Source organism: Macrobrachium rosenbergii, chromosome 50, assembly GCF_040412425.1.
Source record: "Macrobrachium rosenbergii isolate ZJJX-2024 chromosome 50, ASM4041242v1, whole genome shotgun sequence".
Taxonomy (NCBI): domain Eukaryota; kingdom Metazoa; phylum Arthropoda; class Malacostraca; order Decapoda; family Palaemonidae; genus Macrobrachium; species Macrobrachium rosenbergii.
The window spans coordinates 11,985,740-11,998,000 of NC_089790.1; the positions used below are offsets into that span (position 1 = coordinate 11,985,740).

Below are 12,261 nucleotides of genomic sequence, written 5' to 3' on the forward strand. Positions count from 1 at the left end.
TATTGAACTTTGTCCCACGGAAGACTAAGCTTATGATTAAAGTGTAGAGTAAGCTTTGTAAGGGGCTATCAGTCGAGAGGATTTGATTTTGGAAAAGAAAAATAAGAGGGTGCAGAGGATGCTAACAGAACTGATGGATTCTCTCTCTCTCTCTCTCTCTCTCTCTCTCTCTCTCTCTCTCTCTCTCTCTCTCTCTCTCTCTCTCTCTCTCTCTCTAACAGAAAACAACTAAGTCTCGAAATGAGAAATGGTCAGAGATGAGAAAGAGAATTCCTCTCTCTGTTAATTATCAATCGAAGGGAATTTGATTTTGGAAAAGGAAAATAAGATACTACAGTCTCTCTCTCTCTCTCTCTCTCTCTCTCTCTCTCTCTCTCTCTCTCTCTCTCTCTCTCTCTCTCTCTCTCTCACAGAAAACAACTGAGTCTTGAAATGAGAAAAGGTCAGGAATGAGAAAAAGAATTCCTATCTCTGTTAACCATCAATAGAAGGGAATTTGATTTTGGAAAAGGAAAATAAGATACTACAGTCTCTCTCTCTCTCTCTCTCTCTCTCTCTCTCTCTCTCTCTCTCTCTCTCTCTCTCTCTCTCTCTCTCTCTCTCTCTCTCTCAGGAAACAACTGAGTCTCGAAATGAGAAAAGGTCAGGGATGAGAGAGAGAATTCCTCTCCCAGTTAACCTATTACTTTTTCTTAAAGTGCACCAGATGCATTTCAGCCGCAAAGGCACATCCCTTGAGCAGATGTTCTGATCCTTTGAAGGAATCCGATCCCCAGTGGAAGTGGAACGAGTGCAGGATATAGGTCCCAGGAAGTCCACCTCCTAAGACTTGCGGCCGGGCGTCCTCTTCGGCTTCCGGTGCTCCTCTTCCTCCTCCTCCTCCTCCTCCTTCTTCGTCTTCTTCTTCCTCTCCTCCCAAGAGGTGGAGGAGGATTTTGGGGTGCGCCAGAACTTTCAGCGTATGTCCATTGTTTATTTGCGTCGTGTTGATGAACTGGAAGAGATCATTGGCACATATTAACTTAATTTTTATGAGAATTTAACGTCTCTTCAAAAAGCTACGTCATGGTTTATGTATGTATTATAAAGAAATAAATATTACCTTTACAGCATAACGACATAAAGAAGCAAATACTATACGGAGGTCTTTTCCATTGTACTTGGTTTACTGCTTCTCCGAGGAAACCTAAGAGAGAATCGATTCGTGTGTTTTTCAATAACCTACTCTTTAGCCAATAGAGCTTTGCGTACAATGAATAACTATTCCATTAATTCCAAAGACTATTTTACTCATTAGCAAATACTATCTTTATTACATATTTTTGTGCAGACACTCCAGGTAGAATTAATGAGATGCTGAATCAACATGAAACATTTAAACAAACCATACTTTTGATTAATTTGCAGTTCAGATAAACAGCTTCCGTGACACAAGAAAACCAGAGGAAGAATATTATTTTTATCCTTCTTTATCTAACAGGTCGCCAGATTCGTCGTTGCGTAAACCTGTCATATAAATATTTAATCGTTTATTTTCTTTAGCTGACATCGAAAAGACTGTTGTTTTGTTGTTTGGACAGAATATCTTCGAGGCAAAATGGTAAGGGTTAGAAACGGCGACGGCATTAAGGCTGATCCACCCGATTCGCCGCATCGCATTTGAATAATTTCAGACGTTTTTATATATATTTTTATTTTTTTTAAATGTTTTTATTTTCGTGCTACGGCAACGAAATCGCATCTCAATTCGTCAGTGAAAATGACAGCTGTTCGAGGGCGGATATAGCTTGAGGGGAAATGAATGTCACGAGAGAGACTTTCCCCCTCTCTTTGCGCGGCTGCCCCTCGGAAAATCACTTGCATAAACACACCCGGACCTGCTAAGAGCTTTAACTCGAGGGGCGTTCGCAGCGCTCCGCGTCCGTAAATTTCTTGACAGCGTCGCCCCGAGTATTTTAGTTATTGTTGTGATTGTTCCGTGGAGCTGCGGGATACATTTACTGTAGGGAGGTTTTATATCTAAAGTTCTAAGGATATATATATATATATATATATATATATATATATATATATATATATATATATATATATATATATATATATATATATATATATATATATATATATAAGGTATTATGTACAATTTTTCCTCTTTGTTTGTTCAGTTCCCCGCCTCTAACTTCATTTTTCAAAGCGTTGTTGGCTGTTTACATCGAAATGTAACTAAGAAAGACTGGGATGTAATGTGAGTTCAATTCTACTGTAGACAATATTCCATGTATTTCTGAGTTAATTTTGATTCAAGACAGGAACCATTAAAGAAGCTCCAAAAGGCAGTTATTTCAAAATGCCTTTTGAGACATTGCCCCATTCATAAGTACATACACACAACACAGGCACACACACTATAATATATATATATATATATATATATATATATATATATATATATATATATATATATATATATATATATATATATATATATATATATATATATATATATATATATATATATATATATATATATATTATATATACTGTATATATTCCAGTAGTCAAATACTCTCCTCACTAGGGAAAGCAAGCAGAAAATTTCAGCACTTTCCATTATGCCCGATTACCTGTATGTTGACCAAAGTGTTGACTATAGCACCTAATAACTAGCCTCTGGCGTTATTCATGTGTGTGTGTGTGTGTGTCCACGCGCGTTTGTAATTGCTGTGTTATTGGGAACATGCAATATCCATTCCTCTCAATTATGCTTTCTGGTTTGTAATTAATGGGATCATCTGTATCGTTATTTGTAATTGATATGTTATTTTAGATGTCGAATTTAATCGCTTTAATTCAGCTGGTGAAAATATTAACGTGTCTCCTAACTCTGACACGTGTCATAACCTCCGTACCTTGGGAATTCGCAGTCGTTGTTGCTACTTCCTTAGCTCAGGGAACACTCTGGGCCATCTTCTTTTTTTTATTTCAATTTTGTTTTTCAAAAGTTCCTGCGACTAGCCAGTCAGGCGGTAAAAGTGTCTTGGTGGATTACTGGGAAAGTATTTGTTTTTTGATTATATATTTCTTTTCGTGGTCTTTATTTTCTTACTATTAAATTATAGAAATCAGAAACTATAGGTATTTTTTAATTCCTCTCGTTATTAAAATGTATCTTCTTATTAAATGTACGATGCTCCAGAGTTTAACAGAGGAGTGTCTGTCATTGGTGATCAAACTGACTCTGAACATGGAAGTCGATATCATCAAAAGTTCAATATTTGGGAGGTAATAAGATTCATGCTAGCCGGAAGGTGCTGACTGTGCAGCCATTTTTAACTGATTATCATTTCGAGAATGACCAGACCATTTTTAGGTAATTTGATATCAGATATCAATAAACAGTCCAAATGTAGAAAGGTTCATTCCCAGGCTAAATTGCATGCCAAATGTACAAAATAGTATTGTTGAAGTGTCATAGTGTAATTATAATTGAAAAAATATATGACTATATAGTCTTCAATATAAAATATTAAGGAACTCTTAAGATGATTTATGCATCACTAAATTTGAAGCATTTTCACGAGTTTGACACTTAATAGGTCCGTTAGACTTGTTGGTCTGTGTAAGTGTTCGCGCGGTCAGTAAGGCTGCAAGTGATTTTACTCTTACATATTTGTAATTGTTGAGGCAAAGCATTCGAAGTGTTAACCAGGTCGTGTTGTGGTCACAAATTGGAATGCATCGGCCGTAAATTCCGCTGTGCTACATTTTATGAACACCATTCATTCATACTCCGAAATCTTGTGCGTGGCCATGATTTGGCAACAATCTCAGAAATGTCTCAGATTAATTGTAAACTGAGAACCGTTATCTTTCTCAGCTTTAACTTTTTTATGAATCCTTAACCTGTTGACGTTCCTCGTCCTTTTTCCTGCTTCTTTGTCTGAGAGCTTCAGGAATTCCAAGAAAGAAGAAATATAGGATGATTTAATACCTAGTTGCGTGAGACGGCGAACGGCAGGACTTTGGAACTGCTAGTATTTTGTTCTCCTCTATAAAGGTCATATCCAGGTTACTCTTGGTGATAATATTGATAACGATATTAGTGGCGACGATAATGAGTGGAAAAGAAGAGTAATACTGGTAATTGTGCCTTTGGAACTTCACACTGTAATATTATTCGTAGTTGATTTGACGGTAGCAGGATTTATAAATTTGTTTTTCATTTATTCAAGTTATTTTTGTTTTTTCTTTCTTTGTTGGGAATCACTGGACAAAGTGTTGCTTCCACCAGACTCCTAAATACTAATGATAAAAGCACTGGTGATTAAGAGATTATTATTATTATTATTATTATTATTATTATTGTTATTATTATTATTTATAAAAATTCATAATCACACGAGGCACTAAAATGATGAAGAACTCCACAATGGTGTAAGTGTAAATATATTTTTAATATATAATTTTTATTTACATTTACACCATTGTAATTATTTTCTTATTATTATTACAATTATTATTTATTATTATTATTATTATTATTATTATTATTATTATTATTATTTCGTAAGAAGACCCTCTTACAAACAAACTTCGTTAAAAAGGAATGGCCGTCTGCATGCAGCTGAATTTACATTGCAGATTCTTAATCTCTCCAGAATTGAAAAACCGCAATATAAACCGAACAGCATCTTGACTCCCTTTCTTTTTAAAACGAAGCTTATTATTATTATTATTATTATTATTATTATTATTATTATTATTATTATTATTATTATTATTATTGAGAAAACCAGAGGAATAAACTCGGTTACAGGAATGACCTGCCTTTACCGGTTCGGTCAACAGATTAGCACGAGGGGGGTGATTTACCGTCGCCACGAACTCGAGACCTGGCGGTAAGTGCTGAATATTTCATCTGCTTTTGTCGTGAGACTGAGGCCCCCGTCGCTACGCCGGAAAATTTCCGCACCTTTTATTTTCGGCGATTAATCAAGGGGGGAATTTGCTAGGTTATTGGTATAAATGCATTGAAAGTCGAGAAGTATGGTTTAGGTCAGAGGCGATTAATCAAGGGGGGAAATGCATTGAAAGCTGATAGGTATGGGTTAGGTTAGAATTGGTCTCTATAACTGCATTGAAAGTTGAAAACCATGTTTTAGGTCAGAATTGGTTTCTAGAAATACATTAAACATTGAAAGCTATGATGGGTCAGTATTGTTTTCTATCAATACTTTAAAAGTTGAAAACTATGTTTTAGGTCAGAATTGTTTTCTGTAAATACATTAAACTTTAAAAATTATGATAGGTCAGTATTGTTTTATATAAATAAACTAAAATCTCAAAACTATAATAGGTTAGAATTGTTTTCTAGAAATACATTAAAAGTTGAAAACTGTGTTTTAGGTCAGAATTGGTTTCTGTAGACTCATTGAAAGTTGAAAACTAGGTTTTAGGTCAGAATTTTCTCTGTAAATACTGTATACTGAAAGTGTAATACTATGTTTTATGTCAGGATTGTTTTCTATAAATACATAGAAAATTTAAAATTATGTTTTAGGTTAGAATTGTTTTCCGTAAATACTGTGCATTGAAACTGTAAAATGTGTGGTAGGACAGAATTCTTTTCTATAAATATAATAGAAGTTGAAAACAATGTTTTGGGTCAGAATTGATTTCTATAAATATATTAATAGTTGAAAAATAAGTTGTAGTTGAGGATTATTTTCTCTAAATACATTAAAACTTCAAAACTGTGTTTTAGGTCAGAATTGTTTTCTATGAATACATTAAAAGGTGAAAACTATGGTTTAGGTCAGAATTGCTTTCTATAATTACATCAGAAGTTTAAAACTATGTTTTAGGTCAGAATTGTTTTGTGCAGCAAAGCCTCCATTCTGTTTGGTTCAGTATCTTTTATTTTTATTGTTGTGTTAAAAATTCGATTCAGAATCTTTGGTCCTTGACATACAATGTATCTGCAATAGGTGAATAAATGTTTTGTGAACCCCCCAAAAAACGTATATTGTATAAAAAATTTTTTTGTATCAAAATAATTTACAGCTAAATTTGCATTTCAATCGTCTGTTGTCTATTGTTACGATGCCAGTCATTTTGGACCCTTGATTTATCATTGATATGAGACGTTGGCGTCACTACACCAGTGGTTAGTCCTCTTAACTCACAATATGATTTCAGTATGAGTTTTATGATTCTGAGAAGTACAGCATATATGTCTGTGAGATTGCATTAACATACTTCTGTGCAAATTTTTGTCAAGTCGTTGCAAGTGTAATGGGATTAAATTTTAAGCAAAATGTTAATTTTCGCTTTCGAAAATAGACATGATAATCAGATTTACGATTCCTTGTCGTAATATGCGTTGAAGTGACGATGCCAAGTATAATTAGATATGATTTAACGATTTCTGAAGAAATATTTTGTAAAGAAAAAGCAGTAAGCTAAATTGCTTAGTAAAAGAAGTTTCTCTCTCTCTCTCTCTCTCTCTCTCTCTCTCTCTCTCTCTCTCTCTCTCTCTCTCTCTCTCTCTCATTTTCGATCTATTTTCTGTCTGTCTGTCTGTCTATCTGCCTTTCTGTCGATGGTGTTTTGGAAGTTGATGAACTCGACACTATCTGATGTCGTCCAAAAAAATTTAAAATTCTTATGAATTGAGACCCAGAACTATTTTTAAGTTTTCTTTTAATCTCTGTGCGTGAGTAGCTTCCTAAACGTCTCTTATAATTCAGCAAGAATAAAGGAATTATTCGTCACAACGTGTTCATCTCAAAATTTCCCTTTAGCAGTATTTGAACTAAATATTTTCCAATGGATTCATAAAAATGGGCTTAAACATCTTAAAAATTGTGTTCGAAGTCTTTGAAAGAAACATGTTATTGTATTTGATAAACTTTAGAACTCATCTGAAGAGCTTTCAAAGCAACAAGAAAAAATTTAAACACTTTTCAAAACGTTTCTTTTGCATAGTATTATCAATGAGTATTTTTGAGCACGTTCTTAACAAAAATATTTCCATAAGGCAGTGTTTTAATTAAAATATGAATTCCCCTTTGGGCTATCAGTATATAAAATTTTAAATAGGTTTTAACTGAAAGGATTTTGTTAGTGTGACCCCTTAAAAGAAGACATTTTCCGCAATTGTCAAAAGAATAATGTTCATTTTAGCATCTTCATAAATAAAAAAAAATTATGTTTAAACCCCCTGGCTGTAATTTGATCACCTTTCATTACACTTTTAGTTCTTATCTGTCTCTTAATCATAATGTTCAGTATTTAAGAAGGCATTATTAAGGTTCTTTGCAGCGTGCCTTCGGCCCCTAGCTGCAACCCCTTCCGTTTCTTTTACTGTACCTCCTTTCATATTCTCTTTCTTCCATCTTACTTTCCACCCTCTCCTAACTATCGTTTCATAGTGCAACTGCTTTGAGGTTTTACTCCTATTACACCTTTCAAGCCTTTTACTGTCAGTTTCCGTTTCAGCGCTGAATGACCTCATAGGTACCAGTGCTTGGCCTTTTGGCCTAAATATCATATTCAGCATTTAAGAAAACTATTTTTATTATCTTATTATCAAGCTACTGTTTTTATCAGCCCTTTACTTTTTCATTTTAGCGGAAAATATTTATTTTCTAGCATTTAAATGTAAGTTTATCTAATTCACAACAGTATACTAATGTCGATTTGAATGGGATAATACTAGGAAAAGACGGTAAAGCTTTCAAAATGAACCGAGAAATTTATGATTGATACGAGAATGACAGCAAAAGTGAGGCAAGTCGCGTACCTTTCCCAGTATACTATACAAAGTCATTTATCTGATTAGTTTAGTCTCATTTCCTTCAGTGACGCTTTTCACTTTCATTTTCCTTTTGATTTCTCGTTAACATCTCATTCTTATAAAACTGGACGACTGGCTTTGTTCTATCACACGTCAGTGATTTATAGACCTAAAAAATACCGTCGGTATTTTACTGCATACAAAAATCCTTACTGTACTTACGCCATAATTTCTGAATACGAACGGTGCCGTACTGTAAGGAACGACGGATTCTATGTCGATGGGTGACTGGCGATGTTGCCTGCCATCATCCGTGTGGCAAGTATCACCCCATTTGCTAGAGTGCGCGTAACTCCAGTGGTTCCCGGTGACTTGGCTGTCGAAGATGAAGAGAATGTTTGTGCATATGCTGATATTTGTACACTACAGTACTTCTATGTATGTGGATATTTCTGCAGTATATGTGAGTTAATGTTCAACCTGGAGCCACCCCATCCAAGGGGGAAAGGAGTTTGTACTTATATATACATAAATTTCTGACTCACATCAGGATCGAACCCAGGTCTTTCAATTGAAAGGCAAGGGCGCTGCCCACTACGCCATACAAGTCATAAAAGAAGTTGGAACCCGAGTGCCACTGCACACAAGGAATTACCTGGGCAAGCTAACTGCTTGCATACCAGCATGTTTTCCCCAACTTCCCGACTCGGCAATGACCCAGTTGACAGCATTTCATTCGAATTATCCCTTTTGAGTGAATATGATAGAAATAATCAACACACAATCACGTGTGGAACAGAAATAAATATATATTTATTTACTTTTGTTCCACATGTGATTGTGTGTTGATTATTTCTATTATATATATACGTATATATAAATGTATCACAAAATCCACGCAAGAAGGTGAGTGAAAACCGGGGCTTTGAACAAGTACATTTTCAAGTTCACACCCTCACCTTCTTACGTGGATTTTTTGATATTCTCAAGCACGCGTTGCGTCGTGCTGCATTGGGTATAAATGTGTGTGTGTGTATATATCTATATATATATATATATATATATATATATATATAGATATATATATATACATTTATATATATATATATATATATATATATATATATATATATATATATATATATATATATATGTGTGTGTGTGTAACCATGCATATATATATATATATATATATATATATATATATATATATATATATATATATATATATATATATATATATATATATATATATATATATATATATATATATATATATATATATATATAGAGATAGAGAGAGAGAGAGAGAGAGAGAGAGAGAGAGAGAGAGAGAGAGAGAGAGAGAGAGGCTATAATGATATGTATATGTGTATCTATATGCATTTAAACGTAAGGGCCTTGTTTAAAATTTTTATTCAGTATCATCTTACAAAAAAAAACTAATAAAAAATCTGATTAACCTGGGAAAAGTTATTGACATTATCTTATCAATTTAATAACACATCAACGTTTGATACTGTGTGGTAGATACGAAGGACAATATTTGACTCACCTGCCACGATCGTGGAGAATTTGCAGCATGAGATAAGTCAGGAATAGCTTCATTATGCTGTTGGGTTATCGCTCGTCTCTTCGTGCATTCGCTGTCTCCTGCAAAGAATCCGTTGGGGTTGCTTGTCTGATTACTTCTTCTTGTAGTTATTTCGTTTTTAGTTTTCTGTAAAAGAAAACTATTGAGATGGCTTTGTCTGTTCGTCCGCATTTTTTCTGTCTGCACTTTTTCTGTCAACCCTCAGATCTTAAAAAAAACTACTGGGGTTAGAGGGCTGCCAATTGGTATGTTGATCATCCACTCTCCAATCATTAAACATACCAAATTGCAGCCCTCTAGCCTCAGTAGTTTCTATTTTATTTAAAGTTAAAGTTGGCCATGATCGTGCGTCTGGCAACGCTATAGAACAGGCCATCACATCACCGGGCCGTGGCTGAAAGTTTCATGGGCAGCGGCTCATACAGCATTATACGCTGTACAGAAAACTCGATTGCGCCGAAGAAACTTTGGCGCATTTTTTTACCTGTTTCATCAATATATAATTATTTTCTCGTGAACTTTCAGTAATGAAAATTGTTCTCAAATATTGTAGGAGAACACTGTGGCGTGACATAATTATCTATCTAACCGTAATCAGATAAGTGAAATCTGAAAGACATTAAATGAAAGGGATTATTTTCTGATATATTTTTCCATTGCATTTTGGGAAATCTATAATAAAACACTAAATTCCCTCAGTTTAAACTTGGAAATTGTTCAAAACAATATTTCAGTTCCTGAAAGTGATGAACTTTGAATGTTTCTGTTGACTTTTCACAGTGAAATACAAAGATTTATCACTAACATTCAAAATCATTTTAAACTCACGGATGTATTTTTTTCTATGGCAGAAAGACTGTTACCTGGAATAGTATATTCACAGTTCGATCTAAAATAAAGGCTTCGATCAGGGCACATTTTCCACGGTAATCAGATAATGCAGCGTATATAAATTACTGACAGTTCTAGCTTCCTGTACGTAAGATCGCAGTAGAATTTATCGATCGCACTAAATTATATAGACTCGATTTAAAAAAACTCGTAACGCGAAGAATATTCGGTGCCAGTCGGTGAACTCGTAGCCCACTCAACCGTGGAGAAACCAGTGCCATACTGAGATAAAAATTCTGATGTTCATTCCGCTTATCATACAAGAAGTTGTGCCTACACTGTAGTGGCATGAAATGAAGACCTTTAAGCTCCTGAGTAGGAGTATACGTTGCTTTAACAAATAAGAAAACAAAGTCCAAAAAAATAACTGGGGCAGACTCACTTGTTACATCTGTGACAGCTTAATACCAATTTCCTGAAGGAAAATAAGTTGATGAAAATGGTAACAACGAGCTTTCAAAGCGGAACCACGTGTGAGCGGTAACAGCCACGTTCCTTGAAGAGATAAGCCGTATCACTTGTCTTTCACACGTCAAGGAAGCACTACTATCAGCGTTGGCATTGATGCCGGAAGTCTAAAAATATATATATATATATATATATATATATATATATATATATATATATATATATATATATATATATATATATATATATATATATATATATATATATATATATATATATATATATATATATATATATATATATATATATATATATGGCTGTCGATATGCTTGTAACGAAGAAAACAAGATGCGAGTGGGTGTTAGGTTAAAGATTTTCAGATGTCGAGAAGGAATTTTACAAGACTGATTTTCTCTCTCTCTCTAGGTTCTCTCTCTCTCTCTCTGTCAAGGTATTCTGAGGACTGAGAATTGTTTGAAACTTTTCCCATTTTCTTATCCAGTTGCTTATTGATTGTGCATCATGATTCTGAATTTCTCTTTCTTAATTTTTTTCCGGAATATTCCTTTTATGAATATTATAATGCTAAACCTCTTCAGAGATACATTTTGCCAAGCTTGTAGTTTCTCAGTGGCTAAATATATCTCCATGTTTTCATATTTGTTGTTCTTTGTAATTTAGAATCAAATTTGAAATGCAATTAGGGTGTGCACGGAAAACCCAGCATTGTAAAGATATGTCTACCTTAGCCTAATCTAATCAAATGTATCGGGAGAGACTTTCCACACCACTGGGGATTAAATAAGTTATACGACCAGCGGATCTTCTCAGATAATAAGGTCAAATAGGACGAGAAGATCAGTTTCAAGTCAGCCAGTGCCCCTGATATTTCAGTCAAAGTAAAGTGGTAGTTGCAGAATGAAACGTCACGCATTTGGAGGATAAAAATGGATCCCCTTTTTTTTCAGGTGTTTTATTCACTCTTATTCACCTTTTTCGTGACTTGTTGCTTTTAAGAAAGATGGTGGAACAATTAAACTAAAACCCGAATGGTGAAACAATTAAACTGAAAACCGAATTCTGGGAAGTTGAACTGGTCTAAGATCCAAGGCAATTCTGTGCTCAAACTTATCATTTTCCGTTTTGGTATAAACAGCTTTCTAGTTAATGATGCTTGAAACTAGAAGACAAAGGCGTATAAATCAAGAGAATTTTGTTGATTCACTTATGGATAACAGACTATTATCGATATGATTTTAGCTTTACAATCAGATTCTTAATTTTCGCATTGGCACAAGGCTATGTACATTTTTTTTAGTACTTTTCCTCCGTCACGTGCACATTGGTCTGAGTGGCTAATAAACTGGACCAACTGTATAACTAGATTCAATACATTAGCAGGAGGCAGTAAGAACTGTAAAGTCAGAAAGTCAAATGAGCTACCATGACCTATGCGAAGTAGGGATCTGTATTGACGTAGGTTTGTAGATTGTTAGGTACGAGTAAATAAAACAAGTAACAAAAAACTGTACAGAAAACTCGATTGCACCGAAGAAGCTTCGGCGCAGTC

At 34.3% G+C, this 12,261-nt stretch overlaps 2 protein-coding genes across 10 annotated transcripts in view; one reads left to right on the plus strand and one right to left on the minus strand.

Moving 5' to 3' along the window:
• The window catches only part of LOC136832603 (uncharacterized), a 198,766-nt gene that overhangs the window by 116,937 nt on the left and 69,568 nt on the right, over positions 1-12,261 (plus strand). The gene's annotated exons all lie outside the window — the stretch shown is intronic.
• The window catches only part of LOC136832601 (uncharacterized), a 56,900-nt gene that overhangs the window by 25,158 nt on the left and 19,481 nt on the right, over positions 1-12,261 (minus strand). For 3 of the 9 annotated variants that reach the window (XM_067093788.1, XM_067093791.1, XM_067093792.1), the window contains 3 exons: positions 9,354-9,451; positions 8,021-8,174; positions 687-994 (listed from right to left, as the gene is read on the minus strand). In XM_067093788.1, the coding sequence (XP_066949889.1) occupies positions 687-994; positions 8,021-8,174; positions 9,354-9,406 (515 nt within the window). In that variant the 5' untranslated portion in view covers positions 9,407-9,451. Of the gene's footprint in view, positions 1-686; positions 995-8,020; positions 8,175-9,353; positions 9,519-10,220; positions 10,509-10,665; positions 10,786-12,261 lie in introns of those variants that run through there. The other 6 variants (XM_067093783.1, XM_067093785.1, XM_067093786.1 and 3 more) reach the window with 5 other exon arrangements.